This window comes from Misgurnus anguillicaudatus, chromosome 22 (genome assembly GCF_027580225.2).
Source record: "Misgurnus anguillicaudatus chromosome 22, ASM2758022v2, whole genome shotgun sequence".
NCBI lineage: Eukaryota > Metazoa > Chordata > Actinopteri > Cypriniformes > Cobitidae > Misgurnus > Misgurnus anguillicaudatus.
Window position 1 is genome coordinate 37,673,262 of NC_073358.2, and position 27,559 is coordinate 37,700,820.

Genomic DNA, 27,559 nt, shown 5'->3' on the forward strand with positions numbered 1-27,559 from the left:
GCGCGGAGAATCAGCGCGCAGTATGACACATGACGGCTCCTCTAAGCTTATTGCTTTGTGCATCCTTTCAACAAAAGACTGGGCGCCTGCAATTTTACTTAACGATGCTCATTTGACTGCATTTGGCTTGCGTTCGGGCGCGCGCGGTCATCCAAGCACCCACGCGTCCGTGCAGCATGCACCGCTGAGATGTTTTGGGAAGCAATGAGGTGTTGCAGGGAGAAAGGGTCAACTGAAGACGGATTGAAGAGCACACGTAATCCTGAGATCACCCAGACCGGACAGTGTCAGAAATGACGGGTTTGGAGCACCGGTGCTGTATCACTGTGGGACTTTAATGCTCCCCAATGGAATGCAGAAGAAATAGCGGAGCTGCCGCATTGAACGGAGTTGGCTTGTTGATTCACTCATTAACGGATTATACCAAGCGTCCATTTCTCCAAAACAGATAACAAAATGCATCGAAAGACTCTGGTCTTGTTTTAAGTCATTCATTTGAACGCCACAAAGTGCGTTCCTGTCAGTGGAGGTAATGTAAGCGCAAGGCGCATTGTATATAGTGTTGTACTGTATCTAGTGTTTTGTTTTTGAACAGTGTTCACGCGTCTCGATCCGTGGTGCTGATCCGCGCGGGATGGTCGAGACGCTGAGCATCGCCGTCATCGGTGCGCCTGGAGTCGGGAAAACTTCTATCATCCGTCAGTTTATTTACAATGACTTCAGCGAGACGTACACCCCCACCCAGACCCGCTACGTGTACCGACCTTCTGTCATCCTTAACGGTGTGATGTACGACCTGAAGATTTTAGACGTCCCGCCAATTTCCTCCTTTCCTTCAAGTCCCAGTCAGGTATACTAACTCTAAAGAGCGTTCATGACATGTTGTGTGCGTGTAATAACGCACAAAGTATATCTGCAGTAGCCTAAGATAAGTCAAACCCACCACATACACAGCGTTTATGTTTATAGCGCAGATTTGTGCCATGTCACGTGCTTTCAGCGCGAGCACTTGATGCTCGGTTAGCGCGTGTCCATGTTTCGTTGACACAAAATTCGTATAAATATTCGTATAAATTGAAGTTTTAAGGGACAACTTTGTAAAGTGCAGCCAATGCAGGTTATACTAGATTTGTGACCATGGACCACAAAACCAGTCATAAAGGTACATTTTGAAATAAATAAGCTTTCTATATGGTTTGTTAGGATAGGGCAATATTTGGCAGATATATAATTTTTTTTTGAAAATCTGGAATCTGAGGGTGCAAAATAATCTGAAAAATTGCTCTTAAAGTTGTTAGAATGAAGTCCTAGCAACACATAATACTAATGATAAATAAACTTTTGATATATTTATGGTTGGAAATTTGCAAAATATCTTTATGGAGCATGATCTTTACATAATATCCTACACTGTTAAAGGCTGTTATTTTTAGTTTTATTCTGTAAAGAAAAAAAATCTGACTTTTTCCATGTTTAAGTGCCATAATTGGGTCCCCAGTGCTTCTATGTGAAAAAGAAAACCCAGTAACTTAATTTTGGTAAACCATTCTCTGAAAGCATGTGAAAAAATTGGTAATTGAAATTTGGCTCCCCCTGTGATGTCAGAAAGGGATAATAGCGCACCTTAATCTGCACTATCCAACCACAGCACTGCCATTTAGAGCAGAGATCAACTCATTTGCATGTTAAAGGACACACCCAAAAACAGCACATTTTTGCTCACACCTGCAAAGTGGCAATTTTAACATGCTAAAATAAATTATCTATGTGGTATTTTAAGCTAAAACTTCACATATGCACTCTACATGACTTAATGTTTAATGTTCATTGAACAAACTGTTGCCAGTAAATAACCAGATTTTAAATCTACAGTAAGTTACTGTCAAACAGCTGCATAACTACAGCAAATTTTTTACAGTTTTTTAAGCATAAAAGAAAACTCAATAATTTTGACCCATACATATACCTAAAAATATACCTGTGCTACTTAAGTTTTGTGGTCCAGGGTCACATTTACTACAGCATGTTGTAAAGGTCTGCTGATTTGCTATGTCACTTTTTTTCTAAGTCCATCAGTTTGACCTTGCGCTACCAGTTATGAGTTTTCAGACATACAGTACACTTTCTCAGTCCTTTAAACGTGATCGTCCTTGGTTTGTAGAACTTATGTTTAACCTTTAAATCCGACTCAATCTTAAATAGATTTAAAGACAGCAACAATTTCTTGAGGAATGTCATGGTATTACCTTTAGGAAGAGGGGATTTCCTTTAGGAAAAAAACTCTCATTTCAAGTAGTTGCTATGGAGACATGGCTTGAACGGAGCATCTGTAAGCTTATTTTCTCAAGCCTCCCTCTGGCAAATATTTTTCTCTCTCTCTCTGTCCTCCTCACCCACCCTCCATATCACCCTCATCTCTCTCTCACAATGTTAACTCTTCTGTCTTGACATCCCTTTAATTATTCTCGGGAGACAGGTTCGTTTTTTCTATTATTCAGCTAGAAAACTCAAATACTGACAGAATATGTTAGTGGTTTTAATAAAACTTGTGTGAAGTAAGAACATCTCACTTCTTGCATCACACAAGTGTTATTTAAAGGGGACATATCACGAAAATCAGACTTTTTCCATTTTTAAGTGCTATAATTGGGTCCCCATGCTTCCCCAGTGAAAAAGAACAACCCAGTAACTTTGTTTTGGTAAACGATTCTCTACAAGCATGTGAAACATGGGTAATTGAAATTTGGCTCCCCCTGTGATGTCAGAAGGGGATAATATTGCCCCTTAATCTGCACTTTCCAACCACAGCACTGGCATTTAGTGCAGAGATCAGCTCATTTGCATTTATAATGACACACCCAAAACTGCACGTTTTTGCTCACCCCTATAAAGAGGCAATTTTAACATGATATAATAAATTATCTATGTGGTATTTTGAGCTAAAATTTTACATAGGGACACCAAATATTTTTTGATATCTTTAAAGTCTTGTAAAATGTCCCCTTTAAACCATATGTAACCCTGCACCACATAAGACTCTTTTTTTATTGAGTTTGTTTATTAGGATAGGACAATATTTGGTAGAACTATTCGGAACTATGAATGTGCAAAAAATTAAAAAAATAAGAAAATTGCTTTTAAAGTTGTCCAAATTAAGTCCTTAACAACTGATCAAATGTTTTGATATATTTATGATAGGAAATTTACAAAATATCTTCATGGAACATGATCTTTACAAAATATCCTTATGATTTTGGCATAAAAGAAAAATCACTACTTAAAGGAACAGTATGTAAGAAATTTATATCAATTAATCATTAAATGGCCCTGAAATGTCACTAGACATTAAGAAATCATTTTAATTTTAAATACTTATATCACTGACAACAGTGGTCCGGCCAGGATATTGTCATTTAAAAAGTGGAGTTGCAGCCCTCAACTGATGTTTATGTTGTCGTTTGGTATATTGGCCACCAGCTGTGTGATTGCAGTACCAGTTTTAGCCACACGTTTTGTGATTGCAATACCAGTTTTGGCCACAATCCTACACACTGTTCCTTTAAATGGACAAAGTATTTACCCCCATTTAGTGGTGAAATTATTTTTGCATTCAAACTAACAGTGCTCTCTAGCACCTTGCTTTTCCAAATGCGTGCTGCAACTACGGTAGCCTTTATGTACTCACTGATCTCCTTGTCCGTTTCAGCTAGTTCACGTGTTCTGAATGAAAACGCGTTGTGTAAACGCGTTGGTAGGCTAGTGCTTTTTGTCCCTCTCTGCTATTATAGTTTATCAGTATAGCGGAATGACACGGAAGCCTCCTTGGACTTACCCGTTCAATGTAAGTAAAGAGGAGAAATTCTAAGCTTACAAAGAAAAGTCAGATCACTGGCAGATGTCATTTGACACCAACGAGGACATATTTATGAATAAAGACATTGATTTTGATTAATAAAACACTTAAAACGCTACTTTCTGTCCCTTTAAGACTTAATGTTTTGTTGTCCAGGGTCACCTATTCTGTCAGTCACCTGCATTACTATATATTGCCATATGAATGCTTACAGTAAGGTGCCCCCTGAGACTCAACTTTATGAAGAATTTTTACAACACTCAAAATCAACTGGACTGCATCCAAAAGCTCTGAAATGCGGCAGAATAGCATTTCGTATATGACCTTTACAGTTTTAAGACTGAAGTAAATTCAACAAAATGCTGAAGTCCCGCTTTCTTTGATATTATCTAAAATATAAATTTGAGGTTTGCAAAATTCTAAAAACTCTTCTTTGAAAATGTATTTGTTTGTATTATGGATGTGGATTAAGGTTTTATATTTTCTCAACTTGTTTGCACTTAATAAAAGTGGTAATAGTGGATCTTCCAATTATAAGACAATTATTTAATTTTGTAAAAAAAATTGCTGTTTCTTTATAAAAAGTATGAAAATATATATTTTAGGAAAGTGATCCCTCGCTAATGGTTAATCATTTGTGGGGTCCCTGCCATCAAAACATTTGAAAATTCCTGCTTTAGGGTAGAGTAACAGTGTTGAAGGTCATGTATGTATGTGTGTGTGTGTGTGTGTGTGTGTGTGTGTGAGAGAGAGAGAGAGGGAGAGGGAGAGGGAGGGAGGAAGAGACAGTTTGTGTTTGTCTATGTTCTTTCAGCTCTGTTACATACTGTCACGCCCGCCGACAGGGGGGGACAAACGGGTCTGTTGTCCCGGGCCCAGGGTGGGGGTGGGCCCAGAGGGGGGCCCAGAACTGGAACCTATGGAATAATTGTTAAAAATAAAGAAAATATTTTATTGATTTGATTTGAAGTTCAGTTCGCTCAAAATGTCCGGTCAGACTCAGCACAAGTCCGGTGCTCAGAAAATAAAATAAAAGAAGAAAATATAGGCCTTATAGAGGAAAATAGAGGAAAAGAGCAGTCCTAATTCTCCCCATTAGGAATCTGTGACCGCAGATATAGTCACTGCATCGCGTGTGTTTAGAAGTATGTGCTGTTTGCTGTGAGGTTTTTATGAGAGAAAGCACAAACTATTTAATATTTAATGTGTAAAACTTGAATTTGAAATAAAACTTACCGCGGAGAAGATGCTAAGTGACGCGACAATTATTTATTATTTCAAATCCGTTTACAAGATAAATATAAATTGTTAAACAGATTTTTTTTTTTTTAAACAGAAATTATCTTGATATAGGCTACATTCATAATGAGAAGCCTTTTCTTTTTACTGTTACACTGTAGACAGTAATAATATGTATTTTATATAAAACTCTATGGTCGTGACAGCACATTGTTCATTATCTGTTGGTTCATGTTGGTCCAGTTTAATTCAGGGTAATCCTTTAATAAAATGTAATTATAAAATATTTTATTGTTTTGTAATATTCACAGCGCACATTCTCTCAAATGAATGTGCTTAATGTGCTTAAAACATGTTTAATTATTCTGCAAAATTCCGCATAGATTTTGCAAAAGAAATCCGCAGAAATAGCAAAAAATAACTCCTTGCACATATTCCTTATACAGCTGTACTACTCTTGCAGCAATTAAAGCAGTTCAGATTTGTTTTAAATGGCAAAAAAGTTATATTTCTTTTTTTTATTTACATTTTAGAGTATTTTTGTTTGTTCCAACAAGCGGTTAGCAGCCGACAGCAAGTTGACGACATGTTTGATGAATTGAACTCTCAAAACAACACTTCACTTGTCTATAATAACAACTACATAAAATATATATTTTCAGCATATCACAGTGTTAGTTTAAACGTTTATTATCTACACACACTATTTTTTTAAAGCGGAGGCAGGTTGCTCTGCTGCTCGCAGCTGCAACGGGGGCAGAAATATAAAAATTAAAAGGGCTATAGCTACAAAACGAAACGAAATAAACATGAAACCGAATAAACATGCAACCTGCTTACAACTTCGCTATGCATATATATAGATTATATATTGGATGCTGTTTGCATAGATTATGCGCAGTATCCAAGGTTTTAGTCCTCCATTAATATTTTTCCCGGTGCGCTTCGGTACTGCTGTTAAATACGCAACAGCTGCATTGTAAATGTGTGGCTGGCTGTGCTTATAGCGGACTCGTGCTATAGGTTAAAAGTCTTACTACGTTTGTTTTGCAATCATCGTCTGTCAAAATGTTATTTAAATTAAATTGAAAAATATAAAAAGACGGAGAAGCCTAAATAAGCTCGAGGTCCGCCCGCGTATCAGCTGTGAGGTTAAAATTGGCCGAAACCCGACCTGAGGGGTGTAAAAATGTCGGGTCGGGCTTGGGCTGAAATGCAGGGCTCTACCCTCAGTCGCATTCATTGAGAAAAATGCAATGCATGCTCATCATGAAAGCTCTTTACAAAATAATATCCCTCTGGGCTTTTGGTTCAAAGGCGTGCATGTTTGGAGAAATTTTGATTGAGTTTATATGTTTACTTCAATTTCTAAAGAGAGGAGTAATATTTATTCAATTTTTAGTCCAAACACGGCATAATATTAGCTGAAGTTGTTTTACTGATATTTCCAATAGTCTGTTCATAATTCATACGTGATTATGATATTTTGTGTCAGTATACAGTGTCAGTACACTGAAAAAAATATTCATTGAATTTAATCAGTTTTTTAAGGTAAGTGGTTGCAATCAATTTATTTAAGCTACCTTTAAACAAAAGTTTTATATTTTATTTTACTTTACTAATCTTTTTTGTTTAAATGTAGCTTAAATAAATTGATTGCAACCGCTTATCTTAAAAAATTGATTAAATTCAATGAATTTTTTTTTCAGTGTACTACATTTAAAGGTGCAGTGTGTAAATTTTAGAAGCATCTAGTGGTGAGGTTGCAAATTGCAACCAATGGCTCAATCCACTCACCCCTCGCTTTTGAAACGCATAGAGAAGCTACAGTAGCCACCACCGGTAAAACATGTCATCGTCAGAGACAAATTAGTAAAAAAAGTTTGTCCGTTAAAGGTTTCTGTAGAAACATGGCGACACAAAATGGCGACCTCCACGTAAGGGGACCCTCTGTGTATGTAGATAAAAACTTCTCATTCTAATGTAATAAAAACATAACGGTTCATTATAAAAAGGTCTTTATACACCCCTGATAATATAGTTTTGGATATTATTTTGCATTTCTGTCAAGAGATCCTTCTAAAAATTACACACTGCACCTTTAACTAAATGTTTTATACAATGTATAATATGCAATATTCGTGGGTCCTGAATCTGATAATGCCAAATGTCTTGTTACCAGTAAAAAGTAAGGGGTGGGGGGCCCTCTAAGATTATCTTGTCCCGGGCCCAGGCAAGACTGTCAGCTGGCCTGCATACTGTCAACACTGTTACTCTACCTATAGGTAACAGAGTTTGATGGTAACAGAATTGACACTGTCTAATTTGAACAACAAGAAATCGTGATTTTTCAGCTATATAAGACACTTTATAAAGAATATTTTATTATTATGGCTTTATAGAGAACAGAACACCAAAAAACGGGACTGTCCCCAAAAACGAGAACATCTGGTCACCTTATTTTAAAGCAGTACTTCTCAAACTTTGTCTGCCATTCCCCACTTTGGTTCCAAACCTCACCTGTCCCCAATTGCCCCAACAAAATGGTATTTTAAAACATAACAACATTAGAGAAGGGTTCCGAACTTTCAATATAGAAAATAAACGTGCAAATGTATAATCACTTTGACTGAAATAAGACCTTGTTCAAAAGTAAATAGTAATACTGCAACTTGGTTTGCATTCGTCTCTGACAAAAGTCATCATGCTTTCTTTTCGGCTGTCTTTTTGGTTGATTAGGTCCACTGTCTGTCTTGGTTTTCTCTGCTAGTGCCGAATATCCAGTTTTCTTTTCATTCTGTGTCACAAACGTATCCATTGTTAACTATTATACCTGCTACTGCTTATACCGCCTTTCCACATTAAAGTTTTTGTTCAGATTAAATTAACTCAGCCAGTAGCAGCATTTTTTTATAAAGTTTTAATGCATTCCAGAAAATGTTCTTCTTTATACATACAATATATACAAATATATACAATACATAATCAAATATAAGAATAGACCTTCTGCTTAAAAAAAGTTTCATCCTATCTTCATTTATTTTATAAGTTGGGTAAGAGCGCCAAATAGTGGATAATAGTGGAAATAGGGATTGCCATAAAAACTTGTCATTGGCAGGGAAGCGTTTTCTTTTAATTGACGAGATAACTAAATGGCGGGAAAAGATGACGTTAATTCATTCTTGCAGGCTATGGACCTGTAGGGCAAAAAAGTGACCAAATTTTCTCACGCCCCACTTGTAATGTTCCTATTCCCCACCAGTGGGACCCGCCCCACACTTTGAGAAACTATGTGAAGAGTTTCGTTGCAAAACGAGATAAATCCATTTTTTAACATTTTTGAAAAAACATGTTTATTATTATGTTATCATGTTATTATTTGTTTTATGGTGCTACTTAGTTGTATTTTTTAAGTTATGAAGGTTTAAATCAAAACAAACCAACTGCAGTTGCATTGAAATTAATTGGAATGCACAACCAAAAAACGAGATTTCTGAACAATTAAAAAAACGGTGGTTATCTCGTTTTGCAACGAAACTCTTCATTTGTTAAATCTTCTTTTTGGAACTAAACACCATGTCTCAGGCACCTTTATTTTTAAGAGTGCCCTGGCAGTAAATTCCCTTCATTGTGAGCACTTCATACAGCCTGAAGACCCACTTCAGATAGAGACCACTACAAGGTCGCCCAGGCAACAAGTGATTCTGTTGATTGCCGCAAGGATCTTTGATGACTAAAAAGTAAAGGAGTCTTGAAACCAGTAAAACACAATGCAATTATTTACAGGCTGCAGAAAAGTGTTTAAACAAGAAATAAATACACCGCAGGGCAGTGTCACAATGTCAACCTATGGGAAACACAAAGAGGTTGGGCATTGATTCAGGACTGCAATGAAATTGAGCCACAGACCACTGCAGCTAAATATCATCAGCTTCCCTTAAAGCACATGAAAGAGGTGTGTGGATATCTTTCTATTAAAATGCTGCTGGCTTTTAGAGATTATTACGGTAAATGTCATCTGAAAATCTGGTGTTAGATCATTTTACTTTCATAACTGCATCATGCAATTAAGGAAATTGTTGAAAGAAATATAATGCTGCAAAAGGTCAATACATAAAAATCATTAAACACTGTTTAAAGTCTAGGACCATATTTATGCAATAAATTACAACTGTAACGTCAAGATGCAGTATCATTTTTATTGTAGATCTGTAGATTTTAGCTGTAATGCACCTGAGGGTATAAGGTAATGCACATAGTGTAAATCCGTTGTTTGGGTTCTACTAAGCCCCAAAGACATTCCAAGACAGCCTAAACGGGTATGCTACATAAATATGATATTTAATTTGAAACTCCTTTAACTCCTTCCCCGCCATTGATGAGTTATCTCATCAATTAATAGAAAACATTTGCATAAAAAACTCTGTGTATGTTTTGATAATCATTCTGAATTTGATCTCTTACAAAATTCCTTTACAAAAATGCTATTATTTCAGCTTTTTGCTAAAGAATTGTATTTTTAAAGATTTTAAATTTTATTTTTAAGAGTTTTTTAACAGAGAAAAAAATATAGATGAAGGATATAGGATGAAATGTTTTTTTCCCATTTTTTTATTTGTATGCTTATATATTTTTACAAGAAAATTTTCCTGGAAGGCATTTCGTGAAACTTTTGTGAAAATCACAAAAAATGCTGGCCTGCAACTTTTCAAAAAATGGCTGTCGGTTAATGGGTTAAGGTCTCCAGAGGGTTCTGCCAATGTATGGCAGCTAATAAACCCCAAATAATGCCTGAATCTTTGCAAATTATTTGTTTTCCAAAACTTTACCAGTGGTATACTTCTCTAAAAAAAAACATCTTTCTGTGTACATACATTCCCTGCACATAGATTACAAAGTTAGTCAATTTATATTGTACAATAACTTACATAGTAAATTATTAATAAAAGTATGACACATTTAACTGTAAACTGTAAAAAAAATTCAGCTGGTTGCCGGTAACTTACCATAGATTTAATTTATGTAATTTACTGGCAACATTTTGTTAAATGAACATTAAACATTTACATATAAAAGTCTTTGTCTTTACATAGTAAAACTAAAATAACAGCATTAAGCAAGCATTCTGGGAAACAAAATCTGAAACAAAAAAACAGAAAAAGGTTGATGATGATTTCTGGTTCCCAGAATGCTTTGCATGAGGCTGTTATAATATAGTTTTATTCTGTAAAGATAAAGACTTGTTAATATTTAAAATTTATTTAACTTTGAACAAACTCTTGCCAGTAAAATAACATAAGCTTAAATCTACGGTAAGTTACCGGCAACCAGCTGCAAGTAACACTGTAATTTCAATGGAATTTTTTTACAGTGTATGTTTGAAATTACACCCTTATATCAAACAGGTATCACTGTACAGCACTGCAATATGCTGTATTTGGTAAATTAGTTGATAATTATCATATAGACAACTGTGAATAATAATCTGCGGATGCTTGCCAACTTTCGCGATTGAATGTCGCAGTTTGTTCACACGATGCTATGGCAGATGGAGTAAAAGCCAGCGTGATTCAAGATTTCCTGTTGCTGCCAGTCTCTCTTCCACCCTCACACTATTGTTTTTGTTTTCTCTCCGTTATATTAACAGAGATCTCAGTGAGACGGTTTCGCTGTTGGTCATGTAAAGTTCTTCAAAATGTGATACAATTTGCCCGGAGCCACGCTTTTCTTTTTGTTTTTTTGTTATGGCACACAGTACCAGCTGAGGTGAATGTAATTGCTCCCCTCTGGATGTTTTTGTTATTTGTTTTGCCAACAAAGTTGAAGTTTTAAAATTTTTACCTGTTTCTTTGCTCTCCATGTCAGCAGCTTTTAGTACATCTGATTCTCAATAGTTTTTTTCTCATGGTCTTTTTTCAGCTCTGTGTTAAATTTGCATGGTTGTGCTAATGTCACACTGTCAGTTCACATTTTGAAAGTAGATGAAGAATTTGACTCTTCATTAGATTCTTTTCCTCTTATTCTTTGCCTCTTGATAGTATCGCCCTCCTCTTTATCAGTCTTATGAATGGAGATTTATTAAGTGAATGACAGAATCATTTATTTCCTGAAAAACTGATCCATCCAGAAAGAACGACTTTCTTTCATTCTTAAACAGCAAAATGCTGAATGGTCTACCTGGTTAAGGTGACATGTCGTTTCTGTTTAGGTTTAAGTGACTTTCTATTGCCTTTATTGTTTGATTCTCAATTTAAGATATATTTATCGCACTTTTAGCAATTTTATATCTTTAACATAGTTAGTATTATACTGAAATTATATACCTATAGCATATTATATATACATACAGTAGCCATTTTTCTAGTAGGGACTAGATCCCATGGTAAAGCTGGTTTTAGGTTTTAATCTTATTCTTAATTTCTTACAAAAATCTTTTTTTGTGATTTATGGGTGGTTTCTCAGACAGGTTTTAGTCCCAGATTAAAATGCATGTTTGAGCTGCCTTACTTTACATTTTAAAACATCTTGCACTGGCATATCTTAAAGGGACACTCCACTTTTTTGAAAATATGCTCATTTTCAGATTAGACCATTAGCATCGCGCATTAGCAGGCGCAATGAAATTACGCAGTGCCTGAAAATAGTCACCTGCTATTGAAAGTAACCAAGGGGACTTTTTAACTTTCGGGGCTGCATAAAATCATTGCGCCTCCTGCAGCCATGGTACGGCAACAAAGTCCTTGATTATTACGCCAGAATGAGAGTATAGTTCCTAGCCATATCGGCCTAGAAAATCGCAACTTTTTATTTTCCGTTGGTCTTAGTACACGATGTAACTACAAAAGAGTCAAGTTTTAAATAGGAAAAATATTGAAACTCGCATGACTCATTTTTGAGCGCGATGCTAATGGTCTAATCAGATTCAATGGATTGTGCTAAGCTATGCTAAAAGTGGTACCGCCAGACCCGGAGATCAGCTGAATGGATTCCAAAACAGTAAAAATCAAATGTTAAACTCTAGAGGAGCTGAAAAATTAGCATATTTTCAAAAAAAGTGGAGTGTTTCTTTAACATATATCAATGCCATTGTTTTGTCCCAATATGCACAACAATATTATTTTTTATAAGGTATGTTTGTAAAAACTACTTAAATGTCCTAATATAACTAAGGTCTAATCCTGGATTAATCTAAACCCTGTCCAGGAAACTGCCCCTTACTGTTTTGTAAAGAACATTCTGTGAAAATACAACCTTGTATTGTTAATATTGACTGAGTAAGGTCATGTCAAAGATTTAATTCAATGAATGAAATCAAACTTTAATGTTCCTATTCTTATAATTAGGTTGAGACTTTAGCCTGGATTTCACAGACAGGGTCACTAATTTTAAACATTAAACATGATCATTTTAGAGTTTTCATCATTTTCATATATTTTACTTTGCGTACACTGAAAAAAATGATTCATTGAATCCACTCAACTTTTTTAAGGTAAGTGGTTTTAACAAAAGTTTAATAAAGGTACATTTAAACAAAAGTTTTATATTTTATTCTACTTTACTAATCTTTTTTGTTTAAATGTAGCTTAAATAAATTGATTGCAACCACTTACCTTAAAAAAATTGATTAAATTCAATGAATAATTTTTTTCAGTGTATATAGTGACTTTAATATAGTGACCTGTCAACTTTTATCTTATTTTAAAACTACAAATGCACTTAAGGCCTGAGCTGGTTCAAGGACAGATCTTATCTTCCTTGTGCTTAAATAGTGTTATCTCCTCTTCATAACTCATAATCATAAATCATGCTGCCACTGAGTAAACTAAAGCCACAGACGTAATAAATCTAACTGCACTCTTCAGCATACAATTAAAAGATAATTCACTAATTATACTACTAATCACCAGGGACTAAGCCAATGGTAAATTAACAGGTGGTTTATAAAGGATTCAGCAGCGTCAGGTGAAAGAATAGACAATAAGTGTTTGATTAGAAACACAAAAGCATTTTCTGCACACGTAGACAATCCTTCTGCTCCTAATTTTGTCTGACAATAGTAACACTGCTCCATGCTGTCCATCCAAAACAACATCAAACATGCAAACAGAACAGAACAGTTGAGATTTGTGACCCAGAAGTCATTTTTGTGATTTATTATTAAAAAATAAAATCATTCTATGTATTAAGATTCATTCTGTATAAATATAAACTTGATTTTTTTTATATTAACTGAGTAAAAGATGGAAATCAATGTAAAATCAATAAGCAAAATCCAACTTGGATGCTCCTAACCTCATAATTAGATATCGAGACTTTTGTCTGGATTTCAGGGTCACAATTATTTGTAAAATCCTTTGGCAGTTTTTAGCGAGTTTCCTTTTTAATGATTTCTTACAGAGGACTTCCAAAGGTTCAAAAACAGGGATAAGTTCTTGGGCCAGAGAATGTTGAATTATTATGGTATTAAATTTAAAGTCCTCTCTCTGCTCCCTCCGCTAACAGGAATAGCTGTGTGGATTTAGATAGAAAGAGAGAGAGAGAGATGCTTCTATTTTTAGCTTTCACGGAGATGGCAGTGCATCTAAAACAGCTAACAGGCACATTAGAGGGAACATTGATGTTCTTTGCAAGAGAGACTGAAAGATTTGAGTCTAATATTTAATTTACGCAAATTTGTCTTGCACTTGGCCCCTTGGAGTTAATGTGAAAAACGGGGGTAGATAATTTCTTTAATCTACCTAGTAATCATTGCACTCCATAAAAACTCATATGTTGAATTTGTGTTATAGTGAGAACCATCATATCATATATAAGGGCTTTTCACACTTAAAATTGTTAACCCTGGGTTATTTTAAGCCCCCGGTTAATGGAATCCTGGGTTATCTGTTTCACGTTTCACACTGTTCATTCTTAACCAGGGGTTAAGAGATAACCCTGTATTTGTAATCTGACGTTTTACAATGTGCATTCCTAAACCCTGGGTTAACATTTTCATTTACATATAAGGGCTTTTCACACCTGAAATTGTTAACCCTGGGTTATTCTAAAACCAGGGTTAACGGAATCCTGGGTTATTTTTTTCATGTTTCACACTGTTCAAACTTAACCAGGGGTTAAGAGATAACCCTGAGTATTCATAATTTGACGTTTCACACTGTGCATTCCTAAACCCTGTGTCAGGAGTCTCCAACCCAGCTCCAACACACCTGTCTGTAATTATCAAGCAACCCTGAACACCTTGATTAGCTACTTCCCCTTACGAAACAAAAATATATTGCAGTATATTGGAAAATATCATGTAATATATTAGGCAACATATTCCCATATATGGGATTTAATATTTATATTTTCCAATATATTGAAATATATGCATGAAACATACATGTATGTATATATGATACAAAATATATTGCAATCAAGAACAAAAAGGCACTATATTTTTTACATGTAATAGTTTGTCTTTATATGCTTTGATATATTGCAATATATGCATAGACCATACATGTATATATGAGACAAAATATATTGCATTCAAGAACAAAAAGGGCACTAATAGTTTGTCTTTATATGCTTTGATATATTGCAATATATGCATAGACCATACATATATATGAGACAAAATATATTGCATTCAAGAACAAAAAGGGCACTATATTTTTTACATGTAATAGTTTGTCTTTATATGCTTTAATATATTGCTATATATGCATAGACCATACATGTATATATGAGACAAAATATATTGCAATCAAGAACAAAAAGGGCACTATATTTTTTACATGTTATAGTTTGTCTTTATATGCTTTGATATATTGCTATATATGCATAAACCATACATGTATATATGAGACAAAATATATTGCAATCAAGAACAGAAAGGGCACTGTATTTTTTACATGTAATAGTTTGTCTTTATATGCTTTGATATATTGCAATATATGCATGAAACATACATTTATATATGATACAAAATATATTGCAATCAAGAACAAAAAGGGCACTATATTTTTATATATATTAATATATATATATATATATATATATATATATATATATATATATATATATAAAATGCTTGAGTAGGAAGCTGAGATTCAGGCGCGAAGAGAGGACAGTATGCGTAACAGGCACTAGCAACAAGGAGGCTGATAGATAGGTCCTGACATATGATCCTGACCCACACTCCTAATCAGTAGGTGGCTGTAATGCCCCTAAAAGTTGTTTGCCAACTGCCAGTGAAGGAGAAGAAAAAGAAGGCTGATGTTAGCAGGCTTCAAGGAAACTTCAAGTTTTAAAAGGTATATAGTTTTCAGAGCTGGTGCTTTTCAGTTGTTATTGCATCTCTGAGAGATTTTTGTGAACAACTTGTTGTTCTGCTCCACAGATGCTGTTTTAAAACAGTTTCCTATAAGGCCAAGGAAGCTGATGTCAGAAAATCTATCAACAGTAAAATCTGCGAGCTAATGGCATTAAGACACCAGGTGAAGAGCAAAAGCATGGGTATGTAAGTGGTTTACATCAGTGAAGAACCAAGGTGGACTCCTAACCAGGTTAATGGACTGTTTTTTTGGCAAAATTTTTTTTTTTTTGCTTCTTCACGGTTCCCAAAACTTCTTGAAAGTTTGTTTATTATTTATTTGTTCATTATTGTCTGTGCATTTTGTTTATTGATATTGTCTTTATTGATATTGTCTTTATATGTTATAATGGCACTGCTGAAATTTTGAAATGGACATTGGTAATTTAAGTTGCTTTAATTTATATTTTGTATATTTTTTTGTTTAATGGCACTCTTTTAAAATGTCATTTATGTAAATGCAATGCAACACATTTATGTAATGTAATGTAAAGCCAATCACATTTCCTTTGACTGACCATATGCAAAACCTCTTGTGGTTTTAATAGGCCTATAGAGCTCTGTACCTCAAATTGGGTTTAGTATCTGTGCCTGATTAAAAGAAAATAAAGGTGGCTTTTGATAGATTACCCATCAGTCTGTGTTAATATGTGGTGTAAATGTTTGTATTTTTCAGGTTGCATATTTAAGTATTTATATATTTTAGATGTTTCATGTACATATACTGTATATATCCTAAATATATTCATACATTGTAGGGCATGTTCTCATATATGTACACATATTGTGCATACATTTACAAAAATATGTACATATATTTCCATCTAATTTTAAATATATGTAAAATGTATTCCACAATATATCAAACACATATCTACATATATATTTTCATATAGTTGTACATATATTTGAAATATATTCTACCATGTAGTAAACATATATGTGAAACTATATCTCTACATATATTGTTAATACATGTTCCCATATATGCACATATATTTCACATATTTTCCATCTAATTTTACATATATGTAAAATGTATTCCACAAGATATCGAACACATATCTACATATATATTTCCATATAGTTGTACATATATTTGAAATATATTCTACCATATAGTAAACATACATGTGACACTATATCTGTACATATATTTTTAATACATATTCCCATATATGCACATATATTTCCCATCTTATTTTACATATATTTAAAATGTATTCCACAATATATCGAACACATATCTACATATATTTCATGTATATTTCCATATAATTTTACATATATTTGAAATATATTCTACCATATAGTAAACATATATGTGAAACTATATCTCTACATATATTGTTAATACATTTTCGCATATAAATCAAAATACAATATTGCAGATATTTATAAATATAATATTGCATATATTTTTTAATATATAAACACATATATTATATCCATGTACAATATATTGAAAGTGGCAATAATTTGTATATTTTGCAATATACTGCAATATATTACACATATATAGAATATATGTACCATCAATATAGTATTCCATGTATTGCAAATGTATAATATATTGGAAAATGGAAAGTAAAATAATATATTGCAATATATTACAATATATTTCAAGTAATATATTGGTAAATATATTTTCCTTTCGTAAGGGTCAGCTGTGTTTATGGGTCATAACATTCTAACCCTGCTTCGTTTCACACTACATGCGTTTGGCACCACAATGCGGGGTTAACCCCACAAAAGCGGTGCTAAACCTGCTTTCAAGCAGGGTTTCATAACCCTGGAATAATTTCAGGGATAACCCTGCTTCTAAATTACAAGTGTGAAACGATCCTTAACCCAGGGTTAAAAGCAGGGTTTACAACGAAGATAACCCAGGGTTAAGCGCAGTGTGAAAAGTGTGATATCAACAGTCATGATTGGATAAAAGGCGATGTCAAACTGACTGTATTAAAATAGCACGCTAGCAGGGTTAGAATGTTATGACTTAATGCTTTGCAACACACAGCAAATCAGAAACTGAAGTACACATACCTCATATCACCATATATGTACTGAAAACACCAGAATTGGAGTAAAAATGACATCCCAGGAAACTTAAAACATCCAAGAAGGATTTTCGTTGTGACCTGTTCTGTTCTGCTATTTTAATACAGTAAGGTTGACATTGCTTTTTATCCAATCATGACTGTTGAAACCACAAATATGCTAATGAAAATGTTAACCCAGGGTTTAGGAATGCACAGTGTGAAATGTCAGATTATGAATACCCAGGGTTATCTCTTAACCCCTGGTTAAGAATGAACAGTGTGAAACGTAAAATGGATAACCCAGGATTCCATTAACCCGGGGTTTAGAATAACCCAGGGTTAACTTTTTCCAGTGTGAAAAGCCCTTTTATGTGTTTGGCACAGCAATGCAGGATTAACCCCGCTCAAAAGATTACAAGTGTGAAATGCTCTTTAACCCGGGGTTAAAAGCTGGGTTTAGAACAAAGATGACCCAGGGTTAAGCGCAGTGTGAAAAGCCCTAGAGAGAAAGAAGAATATGCTTTATGCTGGGTACATACCAAAAGATAATCGGGCTGATTTTCGGCCGATTTCCCACCTTTCGACAGTCCCGATTATCTTGATGGTTCTACAGATTATCTTATCAGATTTTTGTGTTAAGAGTGTCCGAACCTGATCAAAAGAACGTCGGAGCCGCCCCGATCGCGAATCGTAAATATTAAACATGTTTAATATTTACTATCAGAAATCCTGATGTGTGTGGGAAACCCCGAGGACAAACGCGCCCACACTCCTGAGATTATCACGTGAAACAAAACCATATCCAATCAGAAAGCCAGATGATGGAAGACGGAAGCAGTCATGGCGCAGCACAAAGTGAAGTTGATGCAAAGTGAACTCGTACAGACCTTGTTCCCGCTGTCTCCACGACTTCACCCAAACTCTTTTCTTTTATCCCTTGAATTTTCTGTCAAAATCATTCCAAACACTTTCATTGAAATTTGTTCCTGCATATCGTCCGCCATGCTTATTCCGAAGTCTCTGATTTTGCGAGATTTCCTGTGTTCACATTCGAGACTCTGGTTGAAAATCTGTTTGTGTGTGGTCTTTGACACATTATGGCACACCACACTATAGGTGCAAAACAGTTAAATCTAGGATTTTTATACTCATATTTTGAAAATCTTATTTAAAAATCTTAAGATGTAAAAATCTTTTGGTGTGTACCCAGCATTAGATATGCAGAAAAATTGAGCAAAATTAGATAATTGGATGATGATATTCTACAGCTAAAGAACACATACTCTGCTTTTTACTGTATAAAAAAATGATAGAGTGATTTATGTTGTAATTCAGTAATTCAGCTTAAACATACGTCCTCCATGATGTAATGGTCAACCACACATCAGCATCTTTATCTGCATGCCCGCTCTCTTGCATACTCCATGCATGTGCATGTGATGTGAGCGTTTGTGAATATCAGCCCGACCCATCACAGGGCTTTTCTCTGAGCATAATATATTAGCAGTGTGATGTTTTTTTTAACATGGAGAGAAGACAAAAGTCGTTATTCTCCTGTCAAGATAAATGCGCAAGCACTGCAGTTGACATTGATTTCCTTTACGAAAAAGATCAGCTGACGAATGGCTTCAATTTGACTTCCTACTATCCAGCCTCTCCACACAAACAAATTCACACCAGTCAATATGACAGTTTAACTGGCTGTGTTGGAATCTCACCAAATGGAAAGTGACTCGGTAAGGGTTCACAAGGATGAGCTTTATTTTGCCAGGATCTCATTAAAAATCATTTCTATTGTATTGCACAGTAACCTGGATGTGTTCCCAGACCAAACATTCTGGTGCTCTTGGAACAACATTCCAGGCAACAAATCAGATTTTACACCTGTTGTGTCCCTCTGATTTCAGGTGTAGTAAACAGTTAATGTAATGTAATGCACACCTGTCTTCAATGCACTGGCATAATTTTTACTAAAACAGGAACATAGAAAGGGACATAATGTGTGGCTCCTCCCCCCTTTAAAAATAGCCAGTCAGTTAATCTGGAATCTGATGATTAGCTAAAGTGCAGAATGTCATAAAAATCATTGATCTGTATTGGCGAAAGTGAGAGACTGTACGTTTTGTATATATTGTAAATGTGAATTGTTTCACTAGTTTATAGATATCCTTAAAGGGGCAATAAGTAGGATTTACCCCCATCTAGTGGTAAAATTGTATTTTGCATTCAAACGAACATTGCTCTCTAGCACCTCCCCTTTCCAAATGCATGTTGCAACTACGGTAGCCGTTATGTAATCGCTGATCTCCTTGTCCGTTGCAGATGGTTTACGTGTTCTGAATGAAAACGCGTTGTGGAAACGCGTAAACTAGTGCTTTTTGTCCCTCTCTGCTATTATAGTTTATCAATACGGCGGAACGACATGAAAACCTCCTTGGACTTACCCGTTCAATGTAAGTAAAGAGAAGAATTCTAAGCTTACAAAGAAAAGTCAGATCACTGGCAGAGGTCATTTGACACCAATGAGGACATATTTATGAATAAAGACATTGATTTGGGTTAATAAAACACTTAAAATCCTACTTACAGTCCCTTTAAGACTAATACTAAAGCCAAAAAAACTTTGCTTCTAATTTCATGGGAACGTTAAAGGCAGAGTGCACGATTTCTGAAAAATGCTTTGGCAAAGGTGCAGATTTTGCTTAAACTATTACGTTGAGGACTTTCATAAGAATGTTGTTTCAGCACCAACAAAAGATGTTGATTCAGTACGTCCTACTTGGCTAAATCAGGGTCACGCTGTAGGAAATTATGTATTGTACTTTATATAGGATGTAAAATAAATATTGCAATTGATATTCAGTTCATAACATAAAAGCTCAGTTGAGAGGAGAGAAGAGCGGAGGGAGAAAAGGGAAGAGAAGATGAGGTCAGCGTGTCATGGCTGAAGCAATTTGCTCCCTGCCTCTTTCAGCTGCTCCCCATTCAATGGTGTTGTGTAATTACTGTATAGGTAAATCATTACTATTCAATGTCCGCCAGCTTATACTCTCCCTCTCTCTTCAGCTAACAAGAGTGGTGGCCGTAATGTACCAGAATACAAATGATAATGGACACGCATAGCTGAAAATGCACTCATCTTATGCATTTTGTGGTCTCATTGCCTTGGTTTGAATGGAGTGCTGGTGTATTGAAAACAAAAAGAGTGTAAATTGACATTCATAGACATCATTTTGTGGTGTCTCTTGGCTGGGTATATATTAAATATATATGAGGAGGTCAGATGCAAAAGACACTAACGGCCACCTTCGTCAAAAATGAGATAATAATATTAAGTGAATGCCCTTGGCACGTATTATACATTCATCAAACACTTTCACTTCAAATTGACTTTATCCCAAGATCAGGCCATTCAGAATGACCACTTTGTTGGCAGAATCCGCAAATCGCATTTTTCAGCAAAGTCCTCTAAGTGCCCCCAATGTTAATTAAATAAACAAAGGTGTGCAAAAAGGCCGGTGGATCACATTTTTACTTGTGAGTACATGGACCTCAAAACAACGTGCATGGCAGTAACATTGATCACAGCGTCTCCTAATGTGTGGTTTAGTTTGCAATGTTTAAAAAAGCTTGCTTAGAGGGTTTTACAGTGAAAGACAGTGAAAGTCATTTGTTGTTAGGTGTGATTTAATTTTTGTTTTAAAGGAAATAAGATATTGTACTGTTTTGTTTAAAGAGCACCAATTACCTGATTCACAATTTTAGATTTCCTTTGGTGTGTAAGTGTGTACATGTTAACCATATGCAAAAGGTACATACCCAAAAGTAAACATTGACGCGAGTTATCGTATCCAAAATAAATATCTCTTTTCTTGGACTACAACAAACACACGTATTTCACGGCAACAGTTTACTTCCTAAGATTGGTAGTGTAGACAAGACCGACATTTTTAGAAATGAAATAGGTGCCCTTTAGTTTTTTTTGTGATTGTTGCGGGCAAAAATCCTTGATCTTGCAGCACGTTTTCTTAAAAAATGTGAAGGAATATGCGGGATATTTTGCAATATTATGCTATGAAATTGCGGGAACTTGCCAAAATTGCGGGAACTTGCCAAAATTGGGTAAATTTGCAAAAACTGTTTGCAGCTTTTGCAGCTTTTCATTGATGTTCACTAGAGCCCGACCGATATATCGACATGCCGATATTAAGCATTTTCTAAACTATCGGTATCGGCATTCATAATGGCCGATAAATAAATATAAAAAAAAAATGGACGAAACAGCCTTCAACCATGTCATGAGTGTTGCCGTTGTAAAGTTTGTCCACCAGAGGGCACTCTACAACCTCCCTGTTGGCAACACTCGTGAATAACGCGTCACACATCCTGCAACCTGCTGATCCAGCCAGAGTTGGGCAGAGAGAACAAGTTTCTTTTTAAAATGCATTATAATATTATTTTAGTTAAAACTCATAAATAACTACAAATATCTAATGTTAGGAAAATCTGTTAATGTTTTGTTGCACGTTTCTGAAATAAAAATATTGGCCGATATATCGGAATAACGGATTTTAAAACCGGTATCAGCCTTCAAAATCCTTTATCGGTCGGGCTCTAATGTTCACGTTGCGTAATTACGTCACTTCCTAACATTCCCATGACAACAGGGGACATGGCTGCGCATGTGTGAAGTAAATGCAACATTTTTCAACTTTCTGATATATTTGACTTTTTGCTACAAAAATGTGGGGCTTGCATGATTTCATAATCACCGCATATTTTGCAGGCAGAAATCTTTTAAATATTTAAAAAACGCGGCCCCCGCATAAATATGCGGACTTTGGCTGAATATGCATTGAATCATGCAATGGCATAAACGCGTTTTTCTGGAGGGACTGACTATTACTAGTAGCCTACTTTAAGTATTTTCACCACATTTTCCAAGCATTTAAAATTTTTTATGAAATTAAGATGAGATATGTATATACATTACATTTACATATTTTGGCAGATGCTTTTATTTAAAGTGAATTACTTAAAAATATATATTTTGTCAGTATGTGTAATCTACTGAGCTACAGAAACATTCATTTAATTTTATATTTTTCCAAATGATTTAATTTAACTCTAAAAACAAACGGTGCTATATAGCACCAAAAGTGGTTCTTTGCTCGTAATCATAGAAGAACCGTTTTTAGTGCCATATAGCACCGGTGAAGCACCAGTGAAGCACCTGTGTAGAACCATATAGTGCTTTGTAGAACCATGTGGTGCTATAGTGGTGCTATATGGCCTCTATATGGTTATACACAGTTGCATCACCGGTGCCCCACCGGTGCTACAAGGCACCAAAAACGGCTCCTCCACGATTACGATCCAAAGCAACAGACTTGGTGCTATATAGCACCTTTCGTTATTTTAGAGTGTACTTGTCTTAGGTTTAAAAATGTAATACTGTGGTGCTAAAACCATAATGCAATGTTATGAAAATGTTATTTGCATATTCAACATAAAAATATAACACATTAGCCTACTATTATAAATGAACTTTGAGTAATTATCTGCTTTGGTACACAAGGTTTAGTCACTGTATGTTGTTTGTTGATACAGGAATGGTTGGATGTACGGTGTAGAGGGGTTCGCAGTGCAAACGCCTACATTCTGGTCTATGACATCTGCTGTGTGGAGACCTTTGAGTACGTCAAGATGATCCGACAGCAAATCGTGGATAGCAGGTATGACAGAGCTCATTCAAAACATCAAATGGCCTACCTCAAATAACAACACAGACGGATTATACTGTTATGATATATTTCTAATACTGTTGCTTGTTATCACCGTGGCCACGATGTTAGAGAGGTCACTGGTTTGAGTCTCGGCTGGGTTGGGTTGTCTTTATGTGTGGAGTTTGCATGTGCTCCCTTTGTCGGTGTGGGTTTACTCGATTTCCTCCCAATTCATCATAAATTATGTTCAATTAAACCTCAAAAATAATCAGGCTACAAACCAACAGCATTACATTGTATAATTTAAGATGTCATGAATTTTCTTTGGGGGGGATGCACACAAAAGGTTTGAGAACCACTTTTAGGTGAATTATAAATGCCAAATTGTCCTTCTCCAACTTCTGTATAGATTACCGTAACCAGTTCTCACCATGAATATAGCCAGGCCGGAAAGCCAACAAATATAAACCAGTGAGGCACATCCGATAAAAGTGATTTTCTCCGCTGCAGTGACAAACTAATGATTAATTTTGATGTTTTTAATAGCAGTCGCCCCTTGTTTCGCCGTGTGATGTTGAGATAATGAGCTGACATTTGAGAATGTGCATGAGTGACAGCTAGAGAGCAGAGACATTGTCACTATTCATTTCAGCTGATAGGAAATCATGAGAAAGCTTTTTACATATGCATGTCTTGTCCTCATAGAGTTAGTGTGGTTTAATGTATTTACATAAATGTCTTACGTTCAGTGGATGATTGACAGAAAGATCTGCAGTCTCCACAATCACACACATAACATTTTGTTTTTATTAGAACTTACATTATTAGCACATATATTTTTTATTTATTTTGTGCTTTTTGCTTTTATTTTATATAAAACTAAAGCTCAGACTATCAATTATTTATTTCATTTTGAATCATTATTTCATGGTTGCTGCATTAAATTCTCAATTCTTAAATTATGTAAAGGGTGCATGAGGTGTATGATGTGATAATATGAGAATATTAAATGTTGCAGACTCCAATTTGCATGCAGAGGATGCACTGAGAAGAGCTTGAAAACTGAGAGGATTTGACAAAAAAGTGTTGTGACTAAACACAGACTTGAATGGTTTGAGAGATAGTGAAGGGGATATAGGGAGAGGGAAGCTGGGAAGGATAGATAAACTGTATGAAAAAGGGATAAATCAGTGTTAAACATGACAAACACACAGACACAGACATGAGGGATTGGTGTAAGCTAGCAGAACACAATGGGGTCTGGTTGACAGATTATTCACCTCTGTGAGATTCGGCTTTTGTGCTGATATCTCACATACATTTTGTTGTCAACAAAGACACACGTGTACACAATGGTGTTAATCCTTAGGGTTACCTAGAATCAAAGTAGTATAGTATTCAGAATAGTGATCTTTTTGCTATTACATATATTAATTATAAAAGGTACTGTGGCCTGATTTAAATTAGTTAAATAGTAAATGGAAAGTGTATAGACTGAATGCACTGCAACTTGCTTTACACTGCCAAAAATGACTTTTTTGGTAGATATATATATATATATATATATATATATATATATATATATATATATATATATATATATATATATATATATATATAAAAATTGTTAAATTAAAGGTGCAGTGTGTAAATTTTAGCGGCATCTAGGGGTGAGGTTGCGAATTGCAATGAAAGGTCTTTATACACCCCTGATAATATAGTTTTGAATATTATTTTGCATTTCTGTCAAGACATCCTTTTAAAAATGACACACTGCACCTTTAAGATGTATTTTCTTGATGAGCAAAATGACTTAAGAAAATAAGTCTAGTTTAAAAACAAATATATAAAATGTAATATTTAAGTGAATCTGTTCTTAAAAAAGCAAAAATATCTGCCAATGGGTTGACTGTAGTTTCTACTCCTTACATTTTAAAAATCGCCTCGTTACTCCAATCTTATTGTCATCGTTCAAAAAGAAAAACTATCCACCAAAATTGCGTCATCCTGATAGAGTGAATTTGATTGTGGTTGACTGAGAGTATAAAAAAAATTCATTTATTTTAGGGTAATTTATAGCTGATAATTATAATAATGATGATTATTTAAAGGACAAGTTTGTTATTTTACACTTAAAGCCCTGTTTTCAGATTGTTTATGATGAAATAGAACGGTTCTGACTGAAATTTGGACATTATAATGCTGGCCCGAGAATTTTCGGGTGTTTCTTGTATCACCTCCCACCTCTACAATGGGTTTATGTGCACAGGAACAATCCTTCCTAAAATGCATTAAACTTTTATTTACTCCGCGCCGGAAACCCGTTTGTATTCTTGCAATTGGCAAAAGTGGATTATCGCCGCCAACTGGGCTGGAGTGTCTATTATTCAAGCTCTCAGCGGAAGAATATACGGGTGTGAGGCGTTTGGAAAAATAGGTCCACAAGTTTACAACGAATGCTAAAACACCTGTTGGAAAGCATCTTTTGCGGCGATTTTTGTGTGGGCATATCGGTCAAGTTTTAAATAGAAAAAATATCGAAACTTTTTGGTTATTTTTTTTGCGCAATGCTAATGGTCTTATCAGATTCAATGGATTGTGCTAAGCTATGCTAAAAGTGGTAGCGCCAAACCCTGAGATCAGCTGAATGGATTTCAAAACGGTAAAAGTCAAATTAGCCTAGAAAATGTGCCTATTTTCAAAAAAAGTGGAGTGTCCCTTTAAGACAAAAACAGGGAAAACAAAGGCGGCAAAACAGGGTAAATACCAAAAACATTATAAAACAGGCTAGACTAACAAAACAAGAACTTGAAAACACTTCTCTAACAGATACTAACAAAACAGACTTTAATACTTCTCTTAACAATATTGACACAGACAGGACCTCACAGGTATGTGACACAGGTAAATACAAAACGAATCAGCACAAGACAGCAAACATGAGGGCATTAAATAAGGGAGCAAATCAAGAGAGGAACAGGTGATTACCTGTGAAAACCATAAAAAGGTGATTAACGAGGAGACCAGGGGGCGTAATGCTGTCCAGATGTGTAACAGCAACAACGCGCACTACGTTGTCTCAGACGATGACGTGTTTGTCCTGTGGTGGTGTTCTTTGGACTGAGCTGTTGGTTGCAATTAACAACCTCACCACTAGATGCCGCTAAAATCTACACAGTGGACCGTTAATTCATGTATAAATGAGCTTTGTTTTATGTAGATTTTATTAACAGTTGAAGTAAAAAATGTACAATTTAATCTAAGTAACTAAAAGACTTTAAATTCAACAATCTGCACCGATACATTTTGAGACACTAAGCATAAAACGCCTCCATTTCCTCATAACACGTGTGTGACCTTCAACCACTGTCGAGCTCTAAGAAAGGACACGCATGCATTCTCCAGCACACAAACATTGAGCTCTCCCCTCCATCCCTTTGTTGAGTCTGTCATTGAGCTGAAGGGCTTTTCATGCATGTGTGTGTGTGTGTGTGTGTGTGTCTCTGTCAAGTAAATTAGTGTTAAAAATGTGCAAAAAAATGAGCAAGAACAATATCCTACATAAGTGTCATGCAAGAAATGATTTGACTCCCTTGTGTTTGCTTTGTTGCTAATTACCTCATTTTCTATTGCTCTCTCTCCTACCCTCCTACCCATTTCACCCCCCTCCCTCTCTTTGAAAGAGTATGCAGCAGTAGTGAGGTGCCCATCCTGGTAGTGGGCAGTAAGAGGGACCTTCAGCGCCAGAGATTTACCCAGCGCAGGGCCGTGTCTGTACTGGTAAAGAAGACCTGGAAATGCGGTTACGTTGAGTGTTCAGCCAAGTATAACTGGCATGTGCTTCTGCTCTTCAAAGAGCTCCTGGGAATCGCCGTGGCACGGGGACTTCGTACGAACCACACCTCTATTCGCCTGCAGGGGGCACTGCAGAGGAACCGCTGTAATGTCATGTGACAGATATGTAGCCTTTTATCAACGCACCTTATAGCAGACGTTGGTAATGCATGCTTATTTACGACCTGTTTCTCTTATATTCTTTTAAATATAAGTCAAGGTTGGTCTTAGATAAGCACTGAAAGTCAGCTTTGCTATAGTGCCGAACTTACCAACAGAGTGAATATGGACAACTGTCAATCAAAATGGCTGGAATATTAACACCTAGGGGCCTGTAGGTTACTGATGCGCAAATATGATGGATTACCTTAAAAACTGCTGGTTTCACTTCTTCCTAATTAACAGGAAATTGACATTTCTGAAGAGGAACCACCAGACATGGAATATGGAGATGCTGAATTTGTCATTTTACCAAAGTTTGTCAGTGTAAAAGTGTGATTTTACTGGC

General features: G+C 35.4%; 1 protein-coding gene across 1 annotated transcript; it reads left to right on the forward strand.

The window, feature by feature from the left end:
* On the forward strand, positions 1-27,559 carry rasl10a (RAS-like, family 10, member A). Its single transcript, XM_055199046.2, has 3 exons — positions 1-850; positions 23,102-23,226; positions 26,901-27,559. Exons 1-3 carry the CDS (start codon positions 635-637, stop codon positions 27,169-27,171), a joined length of 612 nt encoding a protein of 203 aa, XP_055055021.1. The 5' UTR covers positions 1-634; the 3' UTR covers positions 27,172-27,559.

What these genes read in the sequence shown, in the direction of transcription:
- rasl10a (XM_055199046.2), top strand. Translation starts at nt 635, where the DNA reads ATGGTCGAGACGCTGAGCATCGCCGTCATCGGTGCGCCTGGAGTCGGG. An exon ending in TTCCTTCAAGTCCCAGTCAG is followed by an intron (nt 851 to 23,101) that starts GTATACTAACTC and finishes TTGTTGATACAG; the next exon opens with GAATGGTTGGATGTACGGTG. An exon ending in CAGCAAATCGTGGATAGCAG is followed by an intron (nt 23,227 to 26,900) that starts GTATGACAGAGC and finishes TCTCTTTGAAAG; the next exon opens with AGTATGCAGCAGTAGTGAGG.